The sequence below is a fragment of the Salmo salar genome, chromosome ssa02 (assembly GCF_905237065.1).
Source record: "Salmo salar chromosome ssa02, Ssal_v3.1, whole genome shotgun sequence".
Classification (NCBI taxonomy): Eukaryota; Metazoa; Chordata; class Actinopteri; order Salmoniformes; family Salmonidae; genus Salmo; species Salmo salar.
In genome coordinates, this window is record NC_059443.1 from 56,627,777 (window position 1) to 56,652,365 (window position 24,589).

Sequence of the window (24,589 nt, forward strand, 5' to 3'; positions counted from 1 at the left end):
GTGGTTGGAGACAGGTGTGCTGGAGTCAGAACAGATCCCTACCAGCTGCAACTCGTTCCTTAATCAAGATCTCTACAAATACTCAGTCCTGCCACTTCTACTCTGCCAGATCGTAATCTCTGCTCAGTCAGTTCATGATTCTAGCCATTTATGATTACGCAAGATCCTGTTACTTTGCTGTGCCTGTTTCCTTGTCTGACACTGCTCTGGCTCCTGTCTTATGTTCCACATCTCACCACCCAACTACCTTGCTCTGGATTTTACTCAACACCACTACCTTGGATTCCCCTCAGGACCTGTTTACCCTGTTCTACTCAGCTAACTCCAACCTCAGTCTCCACATTTGGCTTTTCTGCAACTCATCCGAGCTTCCTCGGATCTGCACTCCATGTCTCTCTGTGTAACAATAAATATTTTGGTTCATTCATCCCTGTTTCCTCATCTGAGTCTGCTCTTGGGTTCCCCTGTGTCGCTCCGCTTAACAGAATGTGGTACCTTCAGGCGTTTGGAAATTGCTCCCAAGGATGAACCAGACTAGTGGAGGTCTACACTTTTTTTCCTGAGGTCTTGGCTGATTTCTTTTGATTTTCCTAATGATGTCAAGCATAGAGGCACTGAGTTTGAAGTTTTGCCTTGAAATACATCCACAGGTACAACTCCAATTGACTTAAATGATGTCAATTAGCCTATCAGAAGCTTCTAAAGCCATGACATAATTTTCTGGAATTTTCCAAGCTGTTTAAAGGCAACTTAGTGTATGTAAACTTCTGACCCACTGGAATTGTGATACAGTGAAATAATCTGTCTGTAAACAATTGTTGGAAAAATTACTTGTGTCATGCACAAAGTAGATGTCCTAACCGACTAGCCAAAACTATAGTTTGTTAACAAATTTGTGGAGTGGTTGAAAAACAAGTTTTAATGACTCCAACCTAAGTGTATGTAAACTTCCAACCAACTGTATCCATCAGTCCCATCTCTTTAGCAGTGGCGGTTCTAGACCATTTAAACTGGGGGGGCCAAGCTGGGGCCAGTTGTACTGTTAGAGGGGCCAGTTACATTAATAACGGATGTAAAAAAAGAACGATAGCAAAAATTAGTTATGTAAAAATGATTTCATACTCCACATTTAGGGGGGCCAGAAGGACCGCTAGTGCTCTTTAGTAAGAGAGTTCAACATCTTTGCCGATCTAGGGTTTGTGGTGGGGACTTGCGATGATTTGTCCAGAGTTGAGTTGAGAGTGCAATTAAAATCTCCAGCCAGCACTCCAAAGGAAACACAATGCTCATTGAACAGGGTTATCATTTTTGACATGAAAGCAGGAGTATCTGTGTTAGGGGCAAAAATATTGAAGATAATAATTGGTTACCCATACAGTGACCCAGTAATTATTATATCTCCCCTCTGGATCAGATATGTTTTTGTCAATTATGAATGGAACATGCTTATGGATAAGTATGGCTGTGCTTCTACAGTTAGATTTGAAAGATGAGAAATACACCTGTCCCACCCAAACTCTGCAGAGTTTAGCAAGCTCCACCCAAGCTCTGCAGAGTTTAGCATGCTCCATCCAAACTCTGCAGAGTTTAGCATGCTCCACCAAAGCTCTGCAGAGTTTAACATGCTCCACCCAAGCTCAGCAGAGTTTAGCATGCTCCACCCAAGCTCAGCAGAGTTTAGCATGTTCCATGTTCAATCCAAGCTCAGTAGAGTTTACCATGCTCCACCCAAGCTCTGCAGAGTTTAGCATGTTCCACCAAAGCTCTGCAGAGTTTAGCATGTTCCACCAAAGCTCTGCAGAGTTTAGCATGTTCCACCCAAGCTCTGCAGAGTTTAGCATGTTCCATGTTCCACCCAAGCTCTGCGGAGTTTAGCATGTCCCACCCAAGCTCTGCAGAGTTTAGCATGTTCCACCCAAGCTCTGCAGAGTTTAGCATGTTCCATGCTCCACCCAAGCTCTGCGGAGTTTAGCATGTTCCACCCAAGCTTTGCAGAGTTTAGCATGTTCCATGTTCCACCCAAGCTCTGCAGAGTTTACCATGCTCCACCCAAGCTCTGCAGAGTTTAGCATGTCCCACCCAAGCTCTGCAGAGTTTAGCATGTTCCATGTCCCACCCAAGCTCTGCAGAGTTTAGCATGTTCCATGTTCCACCCAAGCTCTGCAGAGTTTACCATGCTCCACCCAAGCTCTGCAGATTTTAGCATGCTCCAGCCAAGCTCTGCAGAGTTTAGCATGTTCCACCAAAGCTCTGCAGAGTTTAGCATGTCCCACCAAAGCTCTGCGGAGTTTAGCATGTTCAAGATCCCAGAGGTGTGTCTCTTGTAATAGAGCAATGTCTGCCTTTTCCTTTTTGAGAGCACATCGTATTGTATGTTTACACACTCTTTGATCAATAAAAACTGCCCAAGCTCACACACTAATTCTTAAAACCATCAAGCATCAACCTGTTTTTACAGTAGTGAAAACCATTCTAGGAGTTTATTTGATCATGGGGAAATGAGCTGCTGTGTAAGCACTGCAAGGCAGGTTAGACTGAATTGAGCCCTGCTTCTTTTCATGTAATGATGATGAATGAGTTCTACCTTGTCAGAGCATGAACAGACACATCCCCAGGGCCATTTCACCTGAACAAAAATCATCAGTGATGAATAGCACACAGATACAGTGCCTTCAGAAAGTATTCACACCCCTTGACTTATTCATTTGACATTTTAGTCATTTAGCAGACACTCTTATCCAGAGCAACTTACAGTAGTGAATGCATACATTTCATAAACTTTTTATTTTTTTGTACTGGCCCCCCGTGGGAATCAAACCCACAACCCTGGCGTTGCACACACCATGCTGGCGTTGCAAACACCATGCTCTACCAACTGAGCCACAGGGAAGGCCTGTTTGTGTCACAGCCTGATTTCACAATGGAATAAAATAATAATAAGCTCACCCATATACACACAGTACCCCATAATGACAAAGTGAAAAGTTGTTTTTAGAAATGTTTGCACATTTATTGAAATGAAATATAGAAATATCTAATTTACATACGTATTCACTCTGAGTCAATACATGTTAGAATCACATTTGGCAGTGATTACAACTGTGAGACTTTCTTGCTAAGTCTCTAAAAGCTGTACACACCTGGGTTGTACAATATTTACATATTATATTTACAATATTTACAAAAAATTATTCAAGTTGGATTTTCAAGCCTATTTAAGTCAAAACTGTAACTAGGCCACTCAGGAACATTCAATGTCATCTTGGTAAGCAACTCCAGAGTATATTTTTCCTTGTGTTTTAGGTTATTGACCTGCTGAAAGGTGAATTTGTCTCCCAGTGTCTGTCGGAAAGCAGAATGAACAAGCTTTTACTCTAGGATTTTGCCTGTGCTTAGCTCTATTTCATTTCTTTTCATCAAAAGAAAAAACTCCCTAATCCTTGCCGATGACAAGCATACCCATAACATGATGCAGCCACCACCATGCTTGAAAATATGAAGAGTGATACTCAGTGATGTGTTGTGTTGGATTTGCCCCAAAAGTAATGCTTTGTATTCAGGACATAAAGTACATTTCTTTGCCCAATTTTTTGCAGTTTTACTTTGCAGTTTTACTTTAGTGCCTTGTTGCAAACAGGATGCATGTTTTGGAATATTTGTATTATGTACTTCCTTCTTTTCACTCTGTCATTTAGGTTAGTATTGTAGAGTAACTACTCAACCATTAAACTCTGTAACTGTTTTAAAGTCCCCATTGGCCTCATGGTGAAATCTCTGAGCGATTTCCTTCCTTTCCAGCAACTGAGTTAGGAAGGACGCCTGTATCTTTGTAGTGACTGGGTGTATTGATACACCATCCAACGTGTAATTAATAACTTCCCCATGCTCAAAGGGATATTCAATGTCTGCTTTTTTTACCCATCTACCAATAGGCACCCTTCTATGCAAGGCATTGGAAAGCCTCCCTGTAGTTGAGTCTGTGTTTGAAATTCACTGCTCGACTTACGGACCTTACAGATAATTGGTATTCATTCCAATATTATGTTAAACCCTATTATTGCACAGAGATTAGGTATTCATTCCAATATTATGTTAAACCCTATTATTGCACACAGAGTGAGTCCATGCAGCTTATTATGTGACTTGTTAAGCACATTTTTACATTTTTAAGACATTTCAGTTTTTCACTGTTAATTAATTTGTAAAAATGTCTAAAAACATCATTCCACTTTCACATATTGGGATTTTTTTAGTAAGCAGGTGACAGCAAATCTAAATGGTATCAATTTTAGACTCAGGCTGTAACACAACAAAATGTGGGAAAAAATCAAGGGATGTGAATACTTTATTAAGGGTTAGTGTTACCTCTAAGGCACAAAACTACAAATAATTCATACACATTGGACCCACAAGACAACATAATGAATGATCCACATGCCTCGCTATGTAAACTCATCCCCATGAAGACTTCACTGTCACTATCCTCAAACCACCACCCATTGAAACCCCAAAGCCCCCTCATTCAGCCAATTGCACGGCTGTCCTAGGAAGGAGCGGACCAAAGTGCAGAGTGATTATCGGTCCACATTTTTACTGAACTGTGAAACTATGCAATACATATAAATAAACTGAATAACAAAACAACAAACTGTGACGCAGAGGTGAAACATACACTAACTCAAAGACAATCTCCCACAAACCCAGGTGGGAAAAACACCTACTTAAGTATGATCTCCAATTAGAGACAACGAGGACCCGCTGCCTCTAATTGGAGATCAACCCAACATAGAAATACAAAACTAGAACATAACAACCTAGAAAAACTAAACTATAAAACCCCCCTGTCACACCCTGACCAACTCGACCATAGAAAATAACAGCTTTCTATGGTCAGGACGTGAAATCAATAGACTATATTAGGGTCTGGTGACCCTAAAGGTTAAAAGGGAGTGTTTGACTCAACTCTTCTTTGGCACCGTGTGATAAGAGATATTTCCAGGAAAATCAAGACACCATTGCGTGCCTAGTAACTTGGCAGGCCTTCTGTTTTCTTTGGTTCTATTATCAAAGTTAGAGATATTTATGTTCTGCCTCGATGAGCGTAAGACGGTAACAAAAGCAAAAGAGTGAGTCCTAATTGTGCTTGGCCTACGTGCAATTCCTTCCAAATGTCAGTTGGAATGCCTGTGTGTCTTGGATTTTATGATAAATCAGTTATAGAGGGGAGTGGTATACCTCCTTTACTGGAAGTACCAGCAGTAAAATGAGAATAATGTGGTTGTGTAGGATTGGAATAATGTCGTCCCCCCCCCCCTTTCAGTTAAGGTAAAGCTAATTAGTTGGTTGTATAAGGTGTAGCAAGATGGCGGGACACGTCACAGACTCACAGACCCTTTGGAAGCCTGGATATGGAACGACATTAACAAAATGGATGTCTTTCTAATATAGGACATCAACACTATTATGTGTTTTTTGCTTTAATGATGATCCTTTTCATCTCCCTTTAATTATCCGTTTCTCCTTAACTCTCTCTTCCAGACCTACATCTCAAAACTGAAAGAACAACATCTCACAACGCACCTCAATTACACAGAATTTCAAAACTACTTTCAACCCTGTCTTCCTAGGAAAGACCCTCCATAAACGTTCTCAACGTCTTTGGAGTGCCAGAAACTGACAGACTGGCTTCCAGTTTTTCTATATAAATGAGTTGATACTTTACATTACTGTGAAGTGCACAATAAAAAGAGACATCAGGTTCATGTTAAACCATTATCTCGTTTCCTATTTCCATAACGGCATGTTACTTTGGCTGTGGTATCCTGACAACAATTCCAGTGTTTAAAAAATATAAAAAATAATAATAATAATAATAATAATAATAATAATAATAATAATAAATATATATATATATTAACAAGCTTCATTTACAACATTCTAAATGGATATCATATCTGTATGAATTCAATTTTTTTAAATACACAGCTTCTAAAGACTATATTATACACAGAAGATACTTCTTTAACAAAAATCTATAGGTGACCAACTCGAACGTTGGTCCCAGTCAATGATGGAGGACGTACGTCATCACTCACTGGCCACTAAACCTTTCCTCATCCGTTCTTTAGGTTACGCCATAACGATATCACTGTCATAATCATTTTACAACTAGGTCTATATTAAAAACAACAGTAATGATATAGTGCCTTTGTGTTTCAAATGTGTTTCTAAGTGATAGACAACTTGCCATTTTTTTCCATGGCATTTTTCATGATCGATTCATAGTTTTCCTTGAATGTCAATGCAAGTGGAAGTTAGAGTTGGTGGACCTTGGCTTTGGATACAGGTGTTATGACAGGGTTGTAGACTTCTGTAACAACAACCACTATTGAACATCTGAGTTATACTTTATTGTCTCACATTTCCAGGTGAATGATTAGAATATTGATGTGCCTCATTCTGGCACCGAGTATCCATTACGCATGGCGTTTCCATCGTCTCTTTTAATCAATCAATGGATCTATCTTGGACATTGTTATCAGACATTGCTCTTTGACCATATTGGTTACATAGACCTTTGTGTATAAAAGACTTGACACAGACAACTGGCAATATCATTCGCACTTGCTGACTTTGTTTTGTACAGACTGTCACGTACGGTCACCTCTTTTAAGGTAATTGCCACTGCCACTTCCATGCAAAAAACATTTTTTGCATTCCCTACTTTTAATAATCTAAAGCTATATTGTAAGAAAACGTCTTCTGCGTCCAGGCATGGCAATGAGTGGATTGTTAGTGTGCGTCCTTATGGCAGCGCTAGTGGGGGTTGGTTTGACATCACCCGTATCCAAGTCGGATGGCAACACCAAACAGGGTGGGATACTGTCACAGTTACTGGCCAGGAGGGAGGCAGTGAGGAATGCTGCGGAGAACGTCGCTAAGCAGGAGCAAGACACACAAACGAGCATGGCACGGATGGAGAGGATGGCGCACCTGTCGGAGGACCAGCGCGAGTTCATGTCCAAGCAAATCATGCAGGCCATCTCAGGTACGCGTGGTGTGGAGTCAAGTGCTTGTGTGTGTGCGAGAGAGAGAGAGAGAGATGCCAACATCTACCGTGACAAATGTGAAGTGTATCGTCGTTCGCTTTAAATGCACAATTAACTATTCTGTTTGGTTCATGTGGGTTTGTATTTTCCGCAGAGATGATGAACGAGTGTCCGGGCAGGGACTACCAAAGATTGGTCGACTTTGGACGGCGGACTGCAGGGTAGAGACGTACCAAAGGCCAACTGAGAAACGTCTGCCTGCACTGGCGTTACTCAGGAATACATCCCTATTTGAAATAGATTGTATATATTTTCATTAGCTTATATCATGAGTTTTGACTTTTATCCAAGTGTCAAAATAAACATGTTCGCAGTATATATGTCTACAGACATTTCTTGACTTCATTTAGGACATGGGCCGGTTGTCAGGAATCCCGCTTCCTGAGTCTGTTTTCTGCATGAGCTGACTGTTTTTTGTTTTGGAGTCTTTTGTCTGAGGTTCCTGAACGCACCCTGTCTGGTTGCCAGGCGACGAAGCTAGGCGGGAGAACTTTTGATTACCCGCACCTGCATCTCATCAACCATCTGCACACCTGGTCCTGATCATCATCTCTTCATAACCTCTATGGGCTAGGTGGGACGTTTGCGTCCCACCTACTCAACAGCCAGTGTAATCCCGTGGCGCGTTATTCAAAAACCTCAAAAATGCAAAAACTTCAATTTTTCAAACATATGACTATTTTACACCATTTTAAAGACAAGACTCTCGTTAATCTAACCACACTGTCCGATTTCAAAAAGGCTTTTCAACGAAAGCAAAACATTAGATTATGTCAGCAGAGTACCCAGCCAGAAATAATCAGACACCCATTTTTCAAGCTAGCATATAATGTCACATAAACCCAAACCACAGCTAAATGCAGCACTAACCTTTGATGATCTTCATCAGATGACAACCCTAGGACATTATGTTATACAATACATGCATGTTTTGTTCAATCAAGTTCATATTTATATAAAAAACCAGCTTTTTACATTAGCATGTGACTAGCATTCCCACCGAACACTGCCGGTGAATTTACTAAATTACTCTCGATAAACGTTCACAAAAAGCATAACAATTATTTTAAGAATTAAAGATACAGAACTCCTCTATGCACTCGATATGTCCGATTTTAAAATAGCTTTTCGGTGAAAGCACATTTTGCAATATTCTCAGTAGATAGCCCGGCATCACAGGGCTAGCTATTTAGACACCCAGCAAGTTTAGCACTCACCAAAGTCTTTACAAAGATTTACTATAAGAAAAATGTTATTACCTTTGCTGTCTTCGTCAGAATGCACTCCCAGGACTTCAACTTCAATAAGAAATGTTGGTTTGGTTCAAAATAATCCAAGTTATATCCAAACAGCGGCGTTTTGTTCGTGCGTTCAAGACACTATCCGAAAGGGTAAATAAGGGTGACGAGCATGGCGCAATTCGTGACAAAAAATTTCAAAATATTCCATTACCGTACTTCGAAGCATGTCAACCGCTGTTTAAAATCCATTTTTATGCCATTTTTCTCATAAAAAAGCGATAATATTCCGACCGGGAATCTGCGTTTAGGTAAACAGACGAAAGAAAATAAAGCATGGGGTCGACTCGGGCACGCGCCTAAGCCCATAGTACTCTGATCGGCCACTTGCCAAAAGCGATAATGTGTTTCAGCCAGAGGCTGCCTCGATATCGTTCAGCTTTTTCCCGGGCTCTGAGAGCCTATGGGAGCCGTAGGAAGTGTCACGTTAGAGCAAAGATCCTCAGTCTTCAATAAAAAGAGCCAAGATGAAACACAACTTGTCAGACAGGCCACTTCCTGCATGGAATCTTCTCAGGTTTTGGCCTGCCATATGAGTTCTGTTATACTCACAGACACCATTCAAACAGTTTTAGAAACTTTAGGGTGTTTTCTATCCAAAGCCAATAATTATATGCATATTCTAGTTACTGGGCAGGAGTAGTAACCAGATTAAAATCGGGTACGTTTTTTATCCGGCCGTGTCAATACTGCCCCCTAGCCCTAACAGGCTAAGCCCTGACCTGACATCCATTCCCTGCCGGATCGTTAGCGACGAACAGTATGTTGTGCCAGCGTATCAGCATCATGTTTCCTGAGATTGTTTTGTTATTCTGTACTTGTTGCCGGTTACTCACTCACCTTTACTCTGTCTACAGTCATTCTCCCGGAACATTCAACTCCCTTGCCTGGCCGTCGGTGGATTCAGGGACTTCATTGGATCAACCCATTCACTCTCATCAACTCACCTCCGCTGCCGCTCCGTCTCCTGGATTATTCAATTTACACATCAAGACTACCAATAAATACTCACCTTCATTTTACTCACCTTGTCCTGGTCTGCTTCTGGGTTCAGTCTTAGAGAATCGTGACACCGGTTGTAGAATCTGCATTAAGTGTTCTTAATGGCTTAATGTGTCCGGGGAAACGTCCTTTCAAGTAGAAAAATAACACACATGCACGTGTGGCTGATGGAAATACAATGTACTTTTTAATGTACATGTGGTACAATTTATACAGACATGCATCTCAGTGATCATAACATAAAATTCAGCAAAGAGTAGTCGATTTCAACATCTGAAATATATGTATTGCTGTTTGGTTCATTTTCCTCTGAATTCAAATGGTCATAATTGCTATCATTTTCCCTTTTGATCTGCAGTATTCTATGCCTTTTATCTACAATTGATTGTCCAGACACAAGAAGGAGCATCCAAAAAAGCATGCAGTCCATGATCAATTGATGAAAAAATGTTCATACAGCTCACTTTCATTATTCCTGATGACAGGAATTACATTTGTACCAACAACACTTTAGTTTAAGGTCTGTTAACACAGATCCAGCACATAGACTAGTGGCGAGACCTTTTACAGTCACTTTCAGGTGTCTTTGATACAGCATGGTAGACTACATGAATGCTTTTGGTGAGGTACGACTAAATACACAAGTTTACAATGACTGACATAATTGACAGCATTTCGAAGTAAAGCATTTTACAGTGATTTGCAGCAGGTGATGTGTGATGCCATGCAAACGCACAGTACCACAAGTGCTAAATGAGGACTTTTGGGTAAAGAGCAGATTAGTATACCTCAGTGAATGTCATTAATGTCACAAACATTCAGGAAGTTCAGTCAGTGTATCAATCTCGCTACCATTCTGTAATGGGGAGTGATTGAAGTGTGGTTTTACCACAGTAAAGTGAATGTGGTTAATACCCACAAATGCTTCATTTTCTAATAGCAGATAATATGCAAAAGAAAATACTGAATTCCAGTGCATCTTGGGTTTTTTAAGTGTGACAAACTGTGGTCAGTTTAGTGGTTCTTAAATAATGATACCTTGAATCTTTCCCAAAGTAATGAAAAGGTAATGTGATTGTATTTCATGGTAAAAAATATATATAAAAAAAGCATAGCGGTGGGGGTCTTTCCAAAAAAAATCTATAATAATAAACACCACGAGAAGCCTTCCCTTTCTTTCATACCGTGTAAAACCATCCGACACCCACGAAACACAGGTATAAAAAAGAAACGCATGTTTTTCTTTGTGATGTTCCTGCCTCTTTTAATTTTATAAAAATAAAAACTTGCGCGTGTTCAAGCCAGCCGGACCGGTGATCAGGTGACTCTCCTGAGAATGATCATGATGTCACACATTGTCGTGGAGACCTAGTATCTACAATACACGAGTCCATTACAAACAGAAGAGTGACTATACATGTGACAGAAACTCAACGTATGGCTCTATGGTTCTCCTGAGGTTCCATTTTACGATGTATTGCTGTGGGCCCAAAACACAAAATGGCGGTACAGTGCATAGTCAGTACATGGATTGAAGTCAATGACCATTAAGGAGGAAAGGGAGAAGGAGTTTTCCCAGTCTTTCTCAGACTCTAGGTGGATGTCTGTATTGCCTGATTGCTTCTCTCTCTTCTCCATTCTCTCTTCAGTCCACCACGCCTCGGTCTGCCACCTTGTGAAGTCCCAGACTCCTCAGCTTCTCTACCAGGTTGAAGCTGAAAATGTTCCTTCTCCCTTCTTCCTCCATAGTGCATGTTCCTCCACCCCGCTCTTCCTCTACCGTTGTGGGGCGTGTGTGGGCAGTGTGTGGGGTCAGTTGGTGGTAAGGGTAGGGGAGGGTGGAGGCGGAGATGCCCTGCTCCTCCAGCAGCCTCAGGAGTCCCAGTGATAGAGGAGGTGTTGTGGTGGAGGTGGAGTGGTGGCCGCCGCCATGGCTAGGGTCAAAGGTCAGCACACGGTGCTGCTGATTGGAGGAGGAGGGCGATGTGGTACTCAGATGCTCACAGCTCCCACAAGCGGACAGGCTGCGAGAGCAAATGCTGTAAATACAGGAAAAGAGAAAAATACCAATCAGACACAGGAGTTCTGTTATATGTAATAAATGCATAGCTAGAAGCTTAGGAGCATTAGTAACAGTGCACCATTAGCTAAGAGCGGTTAGTTAGTATAGTTGCTCCCTGTGATGGATTACGCCTGTAAGGGTGGGTTAGAGATTGTGTTAGTCAGTTAGTTAGTCAGCCTGAGAACTGAAAAGATGACTTCTGTTGGTTCATACAGTTTACCTGGAAGAATCTGGAAGGGATCAGGAACTGTTAAGATGAGCACAGGGGCCATGGTGTCCACGTTAGCAAGCCAAGCAAGTGTGTGATATGTTGTTTACGAAGTAGATTCAAGATAATCGACCAAATCCTTAATAGAGAAGCAGGCATTAAGATGTTGGAATGGGAGACATGTGTGTATTAAAGTTTGAGTTATGTGTGTGTGTGTTATCTTATGTGTGTTATCTTAAATTAGGATTTGGCCCCAATAAACTAATACTAAACCTGAAAGTCATTTAAATAGACAAAAGAACATCCATTTGTTTTATGCATAGAAAGTTGAAGCATTGCCGTAGCTGCGAATGGATTTATTCACGTTACTTTTTAGTGGTGTTTGTTTAAGGCTCTAGTGTGGGGTATGATCAATAGTTTTACTTAGGGGTTGGGTGGGTTCACAGTTAGAAGGGGCATGTTTTAGAAAAGTTAGGGGATAAATATGGGATTTTCCTGCATCATTCCCACTCTGTCCATGCCTGTTGGCTCTTACTTTGCCTAGGAAGCCCACTTTAGAGCTGGAGAAAGTGCTTGGACCAGCGTTTCCTACCACTGAGGGGAGAGACATGGGGTAAGGGGAGACGGATTGAGTAAGGGAGGAGAGAAGGACTGCTATACACACACACACAAAGTAGCAAAGTACTTTTGAGGAGAAAAATGGGGCAGCACAGCAAAGCTGCTGTTGTTTTGAGAGTGGTGTAGTCTTTTGTAGTCATATCTTAAATACCATTTCACGTCATTACTAATATTGGGCTTTGGTTGAATGAATAAATGAATTAATGATTGAATGAATACCAAAAGGCAAATTAATGAAAAATAAATGGATTTCACTATATTTTACAGTCCACTACCTGGATAATAGGCAGAATCTATCACACACACAAAACCAATTAGTGATGGTGCTGGAAGCAAAATCGAAAACTGGAGAAACAGGGGAAAGTCTCTTCACACTTCCATTCAAATGCAAATTTTATTGAATAGTAGATTTAGTTCAGTCAACCTTCAACAGTCCACTACCTGGTAATTACTTATGTTCCTTTGAATTCATTTCAAACACCATTTAGTACCAGGTGTCCTATTATTTCCACGCCTTTGACGAACCTTCCAGGAAGTATTCATTGTCACCATAAATACACTCTCAGTAAATACCAGACAAAAAACATGTAACTTTCTGCACTTGACTGTACGCTGCTTTTTGGTTAAATAAATCATACATAAAATAAAATGTGAAACAGGACTATAAAATAAAGTGTAACCAATGAATAGGTGTGTGTGAGTGACTCGCAGATCTTACCTGGTGGAGAAGGAGGGGAGCAGGAGGGAGGGGTGGTGGCGCCGACAGGTGGTGACGGTGTGGGTGGGAGGGGTCTGGGGGAGGTTGGGGCCGGAGGATGGAGGAGTGACTGTGGGTGATGGACACACTTACACAACTACACAAAAACACACACACCACAACAAATACAGCTACTCACAATGGATGAGGAAAATCCCAGAGCCACCCACCACACGACACGGATGGGAGAATGTACGATACACAACGACAGTATGAGTTGGAATGACACAAACTGTTTAGTAACATCACACCTACCACACAGGTGCACTTAGGGGGATAAGGACCACAGTAGACATGTTATCCAAATAGAAGGTTCCAGTGTCAATGCCTGATCGTTCTCCCTTACCCAATCTGACGGACCTAAAGAGTTCCGTCGGAGGGAGAAGGGAAAACGATCAGATTTTCACACCAGACTAGAGGGACCAGAGGAATGAGTGTGTACGGTGTGTGTATGTGTGAATGTTTTCACTCACAATTGAGACCCTATCAACAGTATCTACTAAATTCAACTTAACACTACCCTGTGGCCTCTTTTCTTACCCATGGTGCCATGGGCTCCGGCAGCCAGGCTGTGGGAGAGCTGTGATAGGTCAGGGTCATCCTCCTCAAGGTCATTGAGGCTGTAGACGTGTTGGAGGTCGATCTCCAGCTCCCGGAAGTCTTTGGTGAGGACCCCCGGGCGAGGGTGCAGGATACCTCCCAGGTTGGGCTTGGCCAGCTGCTGCCAGTGGTGCAGGGTCACTGAGCCTGGGGTGGAGAGGAAGGGCGATATAGTTAACATTGTTGTATGTTGGGAATAACACATTTATTTATTTATTTATTTAATAACCTGTATTTCTCTAATCATGCATATTTTTCATATTGAAAGAAGGAAACAATTGTAAAGAGTGTCTATTTTCAGCTTTAGAGTCTACATTCATAGTTTCACTTGTAACTGAGTCTAGCAACCTTAGGCAAGTTACCGTAAAACTAACAGTTGAGTTACCGCACACCTAATATCTCAGCTAAGAACACACACAGGGTCTCCCCGTCCCTCCTTACCTTCCAGGGGCTTGACAATCTGCAGGCGATCGGGTAGGTAGGAGCGCGAGACCCCCGATCCGGCCGAGGAGTGCAGCGAGCTGCCATTGGAGTAGTTGGTGCTTGTCGACGCCACCGAGCTGGACACCAGGCTGTCGTTGGGTGTAAGGAACCCGCTGGAGCCCAGCTCGCCCACCTCCTCGCCCTCCTCACTGCACCCCTGGCAGGCGGCGGCCAGGGCACGGAGTTTGCGTTCACGCTCCACCTCAAAGAAGGGGCGCTCTGAGGCATGGCTCTGCTGGCGGTCAGATAAACAGCGTAGCGCGGCCTCAAGGTCCTGGCCTCCAGGCATGCCCGGCATACCCAGACGCTTAGGGCCACTCACACTGAGACCAGAGAGAAATAAAGGCAGGTTAATGATATACTGTACACTGTTGATGCACTAACAGTCAGAGTAGAGGAGGTAGAATAGGTGTTGGATACAAATGCACTGCTGTTATTAGTACACAGAGACCAGAGAAATGGAAGCTGTATGTTTGAACATGTATGAAGGACAGAAGTCCATTAATATACTATGCAAAAGCATTTCACTGTTAGTCTACGCCTGTTGTCTGCGAAGCATGTGACAAATACAAATTAATTTGATTTGAAAAGTAAATACTCTGTGTGTCTGATGTCTGTAGACTCTGTATGAGAGTTAATGTAATTCACACATTGATACGGGAATTTTCGAATCCCAATGCTATTAATTACCAATCAATAAGCCATGACTAATCCCCCAAGGTTTGTAAGACCCTAGGTTAATACTAATTAGGCAAGGACTAAGCTTTCTGCAAAAGGTCTGTACAGTTTATTCAGAGAACGTTCTGCCGTCCATTTTACAGAACATTATATACCAGGCTCCTCATTTACGCACACACATTACATACTAACATCAAGAGTTAATTGTCCTCTTCCCCAGAACTCTCAAAACCGTAAATCCTGATCCTGCCGACATTTTTAGTACTCTGAGATTAGGGAAACCTGGAGGGTTCAAGATAGGTCAGGTCAACCACAGTTTAACAGTTGATGTCTACTTAAACCCACAGACACCAATTCCTCTCTTATCCTAGTCAATCTCATGAGACTTATGCTTAACCCTTTAGTTACTCATTCTACAGGCTATATAGACCATATCTCTAAATTCAGGGTAGAATTATTTAATCATTTACACTCAAGCAGAAATCTCCTGCAACACACATATACCCATAAATACCCATGTACACTACCAGTCAATAGTTTTAGAACACCTACTCATTCACGTTTTTTAAATTTTATTTTTACTATTTTCTACATTGTAGAATAATAGTGAAGCCATCAAAACTATGAAATAACACACATGGAATTATGTAGTAAACAAAAAAGTGTTAAACAAATCAAAATATATTTTATAATTGAGATTCTTCAAACTAGCCACCCTTTGCCTTGATGATAGCTTTGCACACTCTTCGCATTCTCTCAACCAGCTTCACCTGGAATGCTTTCCAACAGTCTTGAAGGAGTTCCCACATATGCTGAGCACGTTGACTGCTTTTCCTTCAATCTGCGGTCTGACTCATCCTAAACCATCTCAATTTGGTTGAGGTCGGGGGATTGTGGAGGCCAGGTCATCTGATGCAGCACTCTATCACTCTCCTTCTTGGTAAAATAGCCCTTAAACAGCCTGGAGGTGTGTTGGGTCATTGTCCTGTTGAAAAACAAATGATAGTCCCACTAAGCCCAAACCAGATGGGATGGCGTATCGCTGCAGAATGCTGTGGTTGTCACACCCTGATCTGTTTCACCTGTCTTTGTGCTTGTCTCCACCCCCCTCCAAGTGTTGCCCATCTTCCCCATTATCCCCTGTGTATTTACACCTGTGTTCTCTGTGTCTGTTGCCAGTTCGTTTTGTTCATGAAACCTACCAGCGTTTGTTCCCCTACTCTTGCCTGTTTCTTGCTCCTGTTTTCTAGTCCTTCTCAGTTTTGACCCCTGCCTGCCTTTTACCTGTCGTTTGCCTGCCCCTGTTTCAGAAATAAACGTTTGTTTCTTCGACACTGTCTGCATCTGGGTCATACCTGAAACGTGATAGTGGTAGCCATGCTGGTTAAGTGTGACTTGAAAGCACCCCCACACCGTAACACCTCCTCCTCCATGCTTTACGGTGACAAATACACATAAAGAGATCATCTGTACACCCACACCGCGTCTCACAAAGACACGGCGGTTGGAACCAAAAATCTCCAATTTGGACTCTAGACCAAAGGACAAATTTCCACCGGTCTAATGTCCATTGCTCGTGTTTCTTGGTCCAAGCAAGTCTCTTCTTCTTATTGGTGTCCTTTAGTAGTGGTTTCTTTGCATCAATTCGACTATGAAGGCCTGATTCACACAGTCTCCTCTAAACAGTTGATGTTGAGATGTGTCTGTTACTTGAACTTTGAAGCATTTATTTGGGCTGCATTTTCAGAGGCTGGTAACTCTAATGAACTTATCCTCTGCAACAGAGGTAACTCTGGGACTTCCATTCCTGTGCCGGTCCTCATGAAAGCCAGTTTCATCATAGCTCGATGGTTTTTGCGACTGCACTAGAAGAAATATTCAAAGTTCTTGAAATGTTCCATATTGACTGACCTTCATGTCTTAAAGTAATGATGGACTGTCGTTTCTCTGCTTATTTGAGCTGTTCTTGTCATAATATGGACTTGGTCTTTTACCAAATAGGGCTATCTTCTGTATACCCCCCTACCTTGTCATAACACAACTGATTGGCTCAAACACATTAAAAAGGAAAGAAATTCCACAAATTAACTTTTAAGAAGGCACAACTGTTATTTGAAATGCATTCCAGGTGACTACCTCATGAAGCTGGTTAATAGAACGCCAAGAGTGTGCAAAGCTGTCATCAAGGCAAAGGGTGGCTATTTGAAGAATCTCAAATATAAAATATATTTTGACTTGTTTAACACATTTTTTGGTTACTACATGATTCCATATGTGTTACTTAATAGTTTTGATGTCTTCACTATTATTCTACAATGTTGAAAATACTAAAAAGAAAGAAAAACCCTTGAATGAGTAGGTGTTCTGAAACTTTTGACCGGTAGTGTACATTTACACACTGTTGCCAGTCTCACCTGTTGTCCTCAGTGTGTGCCACCTCTGCCAGCCTTGATACGGCACTAGGGGGCTTGTCCTCCAAGGTGAGGCTGGCGCTGTCTGAGCCGTAGTAGCTGGTACGAGGGGTGGAGGCGCAGCTGGAGCGCAGCGACACAGGGCTGGAGCCGGGCACCTGGCCGGGGGAGTGGCACCGCGAACGCAGCCTCGACGCTTGGTTCACCACCTTCACAGTCTCAAACACGCGCCACGGGTGGTTCCTTTGGCAACCATAGATAAACAATATAGATTAGGGCTGGTGAAAAAGTGCCCGGTAGTAAGTCTAACATATATATGTTTATGTCAGTGTATTTCTGCTTGAATATTAGATCTTCTTTAGTGTAATTCTGGAAACATTTTAAACATTGTATTTGACTTACTCTATATTTTTCATTAACAGATTTGCTTTGTTATGTCATGCTGTCTTTGTTCAATCAAACATACTTGGTAACACTTCACCTCTGGCACATAACTGACATACCGGTATTGTCATTCAACTGAGCTTAACAGGTTGGAAAAAGCACACTGTCTCTGGTGTTTTATGTTTTCACAGTGACATCATTACTCACTTGTACTCGGAGGGGGCGGGGACGTCCAGGCCCTTGCGGAAGGTGCCCTCAATCTCTGCTGCCAGGGAGTCCATGGGGAACACGGCTGATAGGGCGCTGTAGCGCTGCACCGTGCTGTTGGGCAGGCTCTTGTTGCGCAGGTTCTTAATGTCCTCTCTGGCCTCCCGTAGCATGTCCTCACACTCCGAGTACTTGTCCTGCAGGTACTTTAGCTGCAGCCAGGGAGCGCCAGAGGTCAGTTAAATACACACTGCTACTGCGGTTATGTACAAGCTTGCCTTGAGGGACAGATCTAGGATCAGCTTAGCCTCCCCAAATCGTTGCATTAACAATAATTAACAAAACCGACCTTAGATCACTGTTAAAGCAACTTTATCCTACAAGTTATAGATAGCTCATTGGAGGGTAATGAGTTGTGGATTGTGGGGAGAATGTTGAGGGCATTTCTTACCTCTGATTTGAGCTGTGATTGGCTCTCCCGCGAGGCACTCAGGTGCTGGGTCAGCTCTTCATTGTCAGTGGTGAGCTAGAGGAACAGAGTGGAGAGTTAATACCATGATCGTATCAGTGATACTGTAGATACTGTATACCAACTTAATACTGTAGATACCAACTTAAGTGCACATGTAAATATTTAATGTACTCCATTATAGAAGCATTCGGTGTGGGTGAGTCTTGAGTTTTTGTCCTTGTGGAACCTCAAGGCATGAGAGGAGTGCCATGCCAACTCTGTGTGTGTGTGTCCGTGCACTGCATGCTTGTGTGTGTGTGGGTATGTATTTAGGTGTGTGTATGCATTTGCCTTGTTGTGTCTGTTATCACTCACCCCTTTGCAGCGTGCCTGCAGGTCGACTATTTGTGCGAGCAGGGAGCTGATCTCCTCTTGCTGCCTGAGAGTGTCCTCCACCTTACGGGCCAACTCATCAGACAGGTCCACCACCTGCTTATTCACAGAGGCTGGGGGGGGGTAGAACAAAAAGATTGAGGGAGAGAAGACGATAGAGAGAAAAAGAGGCGAGAGAGAGATGGAGAGGGTTAGTATGAATACACAGTACGAACACATACTGTTTTCACTGTATTCACCCACTCACCAATTACCTCTCCCCTCAGGAACACAGTAATATCGTATACATTAACAAATATGTATAGTATTACACTGTAGTACATTATAGTATACTCACTGAGTTCCTCCACACACACCATCATCAGCTCCTGCTCTTGTTCCTCATAGTTAGCGGTCTCTGACGTCAGTTCATTGGCCTGTGGAGTGACAACATCAATGGCATTAGCATGAACAAGTTTCCAATCCACTTCAATGACTTCAGGTATTTCAAAGTAGTCAGTGTTCCACACCTCACAGCGTAGTTTGAGGTTCTCCTCCTCCAGACCTTTGAGTTTCTGCTGTATGAAGTCATAATTGACAAAGTTACTGAGGGAGTTAGATGACTCGTTCCTCTTCATTCTGAAAACCAGGAGAGAGAGAAGGCGGTCAGAATGTAAGTCTTACGTTTACCTGCCAAAGTTGTGTTGATATGCCTGAGGGGATGTACGATGTGTATGTGTACTCTGCAGTGTATGTGTGTGCGTGTGTGTGTACTCACAGTGTGTGTGAGTCGGAGGCGTTTTCGATCTCCTCTGTGCTGGCGTACAAGTGGAGCAGGTCGTCTCTCATGGAGAGCTCATGTCGCAGCTGGGCTATCTGGTGAATGGGAACCAGGAAGTAGGAACCAGGGTCAGTGTACTGAACTAGGATCTATCATGTACATTGGTCGCCATTCCTGGTCTGGGCGAGAGTTACCGGGTGCGCAGGCTTTTGATCCTGCCTAGCATTAATGCAATGATTCAAGTGATACAAGGTCTAAATCAAAGTTGAACCAGCTGTGTTAATGCCGGGCTGGAACAAAATACTACATACACTGTTAAGTTTCATATTCCAGGACCAAAATGAGTGTGTATTTTCTCTCGCTAAATGCTATGCTCCAGTACTACTGTATTCTCTCTGTAATAGGTGAGATATATCAAAGTAGGGCTACAGTGATGGTCTCATACCTCTTCCTTAGCGATCTCCAGCTGTTCATCCATTAACTCATTCCGTGCCGTTAGATCCCGATTCTGCTTGAGCAGTGATTGGCCGATCCGGGCCGCCAACTCGAGGTCCCGCTCTTTCTGCAAGACGACAAAAGGGTTTGATGTTCTTCATTCTGTGATGTAGTTACAGTCTAGTTTCTAGCAGAAGACATGTTTATCATTCTAGCAACATGCTTAAGGCTGATGACTATCATGATTTGCTCAAAATGTATAATATACTCAGTTACACATTATTCAATTAGATTCAATACAACTTAATTCGTCCCATGGCGATTAAGGGTTTACGTATGAAAACAATCCCATTATATTTACTTACCTCTTCCAGTAGGTGGGTGACAGCCTCAATGTCATGGTAGGTCTTAGTGACCTGGCCCACTCTCTCTGAACACAGCACTGTAGGGGGGAGATGGGAATAGCTGGTTAATATATAGTTCACTGAAAAGTAGGAGAGGCCATTGGACAGTGAATTATTCGGACAGTATAGAGACAGTAACTTTCTGGTTAGAAACTTAATTGGTCATGGGAGCTAAGATAATTTTTGGTGTACACTGACCACACAGTTCAGTTAATTTGACCATGATATCGGGAAATAAAACTTTTGACAGGTAAAAGCTAACTGCCCAGTGGACCAGGTCATTATTGTCCCGCAACTATGCCCTCTCTTATCCCCTCTCTTTCTGTGAATGACTCATGGTCAAAAACAGTTGAAAGGAAACAGACCGGGGCGCTGACCACAACATTACCACGTAGCCAGTCAGTCAGAGCTTATCCTCTTAGCCTGATCCTCATTACAGGGATAAGACCCATCTCTCTCTTCCCCTCTGATATAAATATACCTCAGCACAAGCTGCTGTAGAACACTGTAATGAGAACAGTTAACCCCCAGTAGGAAGTTAGGCTGAATATCTATGGCCGTGATTATAGAGAGGTCTGGTTATAGACAGGTCAGTTGGTTTACTGGTTTGTGAATGGACACTGTGACCCTGTTCAGGACTGATGGGTGAATAGTGTTCATCCTGTTTGGAAGCGGAGTCATCATGGAGTTACAGTTGATGCTTTGTTCATCATAGTAATCATTCTGGTGACCTAAAGAAGTGGGACCCATGGTTTCAGTGCAAGGCCTCATCTCCATATAATCCAAAATATGTTTCTATCCTGACCAGCCGGGATTTTCAAGTTTACATTTATTTTCATCAGCATACATCCTGCAGACGTAGTCTCAGGTACATGTAGCAACATACCCCTGTGTTCAAATGAGCAATTCAAATCTCCATTTGATCAAAATCCTGGCTGGCACCAAGGAGATGAGGTACTCATCAGTACTGTACAGTAGATTAAAATAATTAAAGTGAGGGGCAGCATTTGGCTGAAAATGGGGTGACTGTGTAACAGCATCCGTGAGCCAATTATCTAATGGAATGAAATGGTCCTGGGCCGGATCTACCGTATGCCTACAGTCATTAATACTTTGAACCTTTTAAGAAAATAGTGTGTGTCCTTGTTTAGAGGTGATGGGGGGGTCTGCAGTGTGGAAAAAAAGTGATATAGGGAGAGAAATAGAGAAGGAGAGAAACAGAGAATGAAATAAAAGGAGAAAGAGGGAAAGAAAGAGTGAGAGAGAAATAACATCTTGTTCTAGGATACTGAGACCGGTCCACAGAAACGAGTGGTGGTTGAGTTGGATCCAACGGCTTCCTGCAGCACTGGGCACGAGCACTAGCAGGCTGCAGCTACAGTGCCAACTTAACCTTAACCCCTGCAACAGACTTAACCCCTGCTGCTACTTATGCACCAAAAGAAGTGCCAATACATTGCAGTAAAAGTATCAATGGTAGAGCAGAGCAAGAGTGTCCAGTTTCCAATAATAAGATTACATAGCCACATGGATATTTGACCCTAAGTAAGTATAGCTTCCTAAAACACTGCTGTCCTAACCGGGATGGGCTAACTGCTAATGTTCCCATCTGGAATTACAATTAAAATAGCTTCCTCCATAGAACAAAGGCACATTTTCTAATATGGCTAGGCCTACTTCAATTAAAGTAGCTTCCTAGAACAAAGACTCATTCTAAATCAGGTCACTACAATTGAAATAGCTCTATCCATGTAACAATTCCTAATTGTACTATTATCAAAATAGATTCATCCATAGAACAAAAGCTAACAAGCTAACTGGCTAACTTCCTGCAAATCCGATGGTTACATGGTCATTTACTGGGAGTACATACTTATGCTAATGCTAAATCCCCAATAGCTTCTCAATCTTTACAAGCTCAAGTTATCCTTTTTGTAATCAGGCTAAAATAAACATTATAGACTGGACTACATTTACATTACATTACATTTAAGTCATTTAGCAGACACTCTTATCCAGAGCGACTTACAAAATGGTGCATTCACCTTATGATATCCAGTGGAACAACCACTTTACAATAGTGCATCTAAATCTTTTAAGGGGGGGGGTTAGAAGGATTACTTTATCCTATCCTAGGTATTCCTTAAAGAGGTGGGGTTTCAGGTGTCTCCGGAAGGTGGTGATTGACTCCGCTGTCCTGGCGTCGTGAGGGAGCTTGTTCCACCATTGGGGTGCCAGAGCAGCGAACAGTTTTGACTGGGCTGAGCGGGAACTGTGCTTCCTCAGAGGTAGGGGGGCCAGCAGGCCAGTGGTGGATGAACGCAGTGCCCTTGTTTGGGTGTAGGGCCTGATCAGAGCCTGAAGGTATGGAGGTGCCGTTCCCTTCACAGCTCCGTAGGCAATCACCATGGTCTTGTAGCGGATGCGAGCTTCAACTGGAAGCCAGTGGAGAGAGCGGAGGAGCGGGGTGACGTGAGAGAACTTGGGAAGGTTGAACACCAGACGGGCTGCGGCGTTCTGGATGAGTTGTAGGGGTTTAATGGCACAGGCAGGGAGCCCAGCCAACAGCGAGTTGCAGTAATCCAGACAGGAGATGACAAGTGCCTGGATTAGGACCTGCGCCGCTTCCTGTGTGAGGCAGGGTCGTACTCTGCGAATGTTGTAGAGCATGAACCTACAGGATCGGGTCACCGCCTTGATGTTAGTGGAGAACGACAGGGTGTTGTCCAGGATCACGCCAAGGTTCTTAGCACTCTGGGAGGAGGACACAAGGGAGTTGTCAACCGTGATGGCGAGATCATGGAACGGGCAGTCCTTCCCCGGGAGGAAGAGCAGCTCCGTCTTGCCGAGGTTCAGCTTGAGCTGGTGATCCGTCATCCACACTGATATGTCTGACAGACATGCAGAGATGCGATTCGCCGCCTGGTTATCAGAAGGGGGAAAGGAGAAGATTAATTGTGTGTCATCTGCATAGCAATGATAGGAGAGACCATGTGAGGATATGACAAAGCCAAGTGACTTGGTGTATAGCGAGAATAGGAGAGGGCCTAGAACAGAGCCCTGGGGGACACCAGTGGTGAGAGCGCATGGTGCGGAGACAGATTCTCGCCACGCCACCTGGTATGAGCGACCTGTCAGGTAGGACGCAATCCAAGCGTGGGCCGCGCCGGAGATGCCCAACTCGGAGAGGGTGGAGAGGAGGATCTGATGGTTCACAGTATCAAAGGCAGCAGATAGGTCTAGAAGGATGAGAGCAGAGGAGAGAGATTAGCTTTAGCAGTGCGGAGAGCCTCCGTGACACAGAGAAGAGCAGTCTCAGTTGAATGCCCAGTCTTGAAACCTGACTGATTAGGATCAAGAAGGTCATTCTGAGAGAGATAGCAGGAGAGCTGGCCAAGGACGGCACGTTCAAGAGTTTTGGAGAGAAAAGAAAGAAGGGATACTGGTCTGTAGTTGTTGACATCGGAGGGATCGAGTGTAGGTTTTTTTCAGAAGGGGTGCAACTCTCGCTCTCTTGAAGACGGAAGGGACGTAGCCAGCGGTCAAGGATGAGTTGATGAGCGAGGTGAGGAAGGGGAGAAGGTCTCCGGAAATGGTCTGGAGAAGAGAGGAGGGGATAGGGTCAAGTGGGCAGGTTGTTGGGCGGCCGGCCGTCACAAGACGCGAGATTTCATCTGGAGAGAGAGGGGAGAAAGAGGTCAAAGCACAGGGTAGGGCAGTGTGAGCAGGACCAGCGGTGTCGTTTGACTTAGCAAACGAGGATCGGATATCGTCAACCTTCTTTTCAAAATGGTTGACGAAGTCATCCGCAGAGAGGGAGGAGGGGGGGAGGGGGAGGAGGATTCAGGAGGGAGGAGAAGGTAGCAAAGAGCTTCCTAGGGTTAGAGGCAGATGCTTGGAATTTAGAGTGGTAGAAAGTGGCTTTAGCAGCAGAGACAGAAGAGGAGAATGTAGAGAGGAGTGAGTGAAAGGATGCCAGGTCCGCAGGGAGGCGAGTTTTCCTCCATTTCCGCTCGGCTGCCCGGAGCCTTGTTCTGTGAGCTCGTAGTGAGTCGTCGAGCCACGGAGCAGGAGGGGAGGACCGAGCCGGCCTGGAGGATAGGGGACAGAGAAAATCAAAGGATGCAGAAAGGGAGGAGAGGAGGGTTGAGGAGGCAGAATCAGGAGATAGGTTGGAGAAGGTTTGAGCAGAGGGAAGAGATGATAGGATGGAAGAGGAGAGAGTAGCGGGAGAGAGAGAGCGAAGGTTGGGACGGCGCAATACCATCCGAGTAGGGGCAGAGTGAGAAGTGTTGGATGAGAGCAAGAGGGAAAAGGATACAAGGTAGT

The 24,589-nt window shown here is 43.4% G+C and overlaps 1 protein-coding gene across 7 annotated transcripts in view; it reads right to left on the bottom strand.

Annotated features, from left to right (window-relative positions):
• Positions 1-9,574: 9,574 nt before the first annotated feature.
• The window catches only part of LOC106587732 (trafficking kinesin-binding protein 1), a 44,986-nt gene continuing 29,971 nt past the window's right edge, over positions 9,575-24,589 (bottom strand). For 2 of the 7 annotated variants that reach the window (XM_014176339.2, XM_014176348.2), the window contains 13 exons: positions 20,222-20,298; positions 19,867-19,983; positions 19,419-19,516; positions 19,171-19,279; positions 18,999-19,077; positions 18,644-18,774; positions 18,269-18,343; positions 17,818-18,029; positions 17,230-17,469; positions 14,096-14,460; positions 13,595-13,801; positions 13,016-13,124; positions 9,575-11,448 (listed from right to left, as the gene is read on the bottom strand). In XM_014176339.2, coding sequence (XP_014031814.1) covers positions 11,055-11,448; positions 13,016-13,124; positions 13,595-13,801; positions 14,096-14,460; positions 17,230-17,469; positions 17,818-18,029; positions 18,269-18,343; positions 18,644-18,774; positions 18,999-19,077; positions 19,171-19,279; positions 19,419-19,516; positions 19,867-19,983; positions 20,222-20,298 — 2,213 coding nt within the window. In that variant the 3' untranslated portion in view covers positions 9,575-11,054. The other 5 variants (XM_014176357.2, XM_014176362.2, XM_014176381.2 and 2 more) reach the window with 5 other exon arrangements.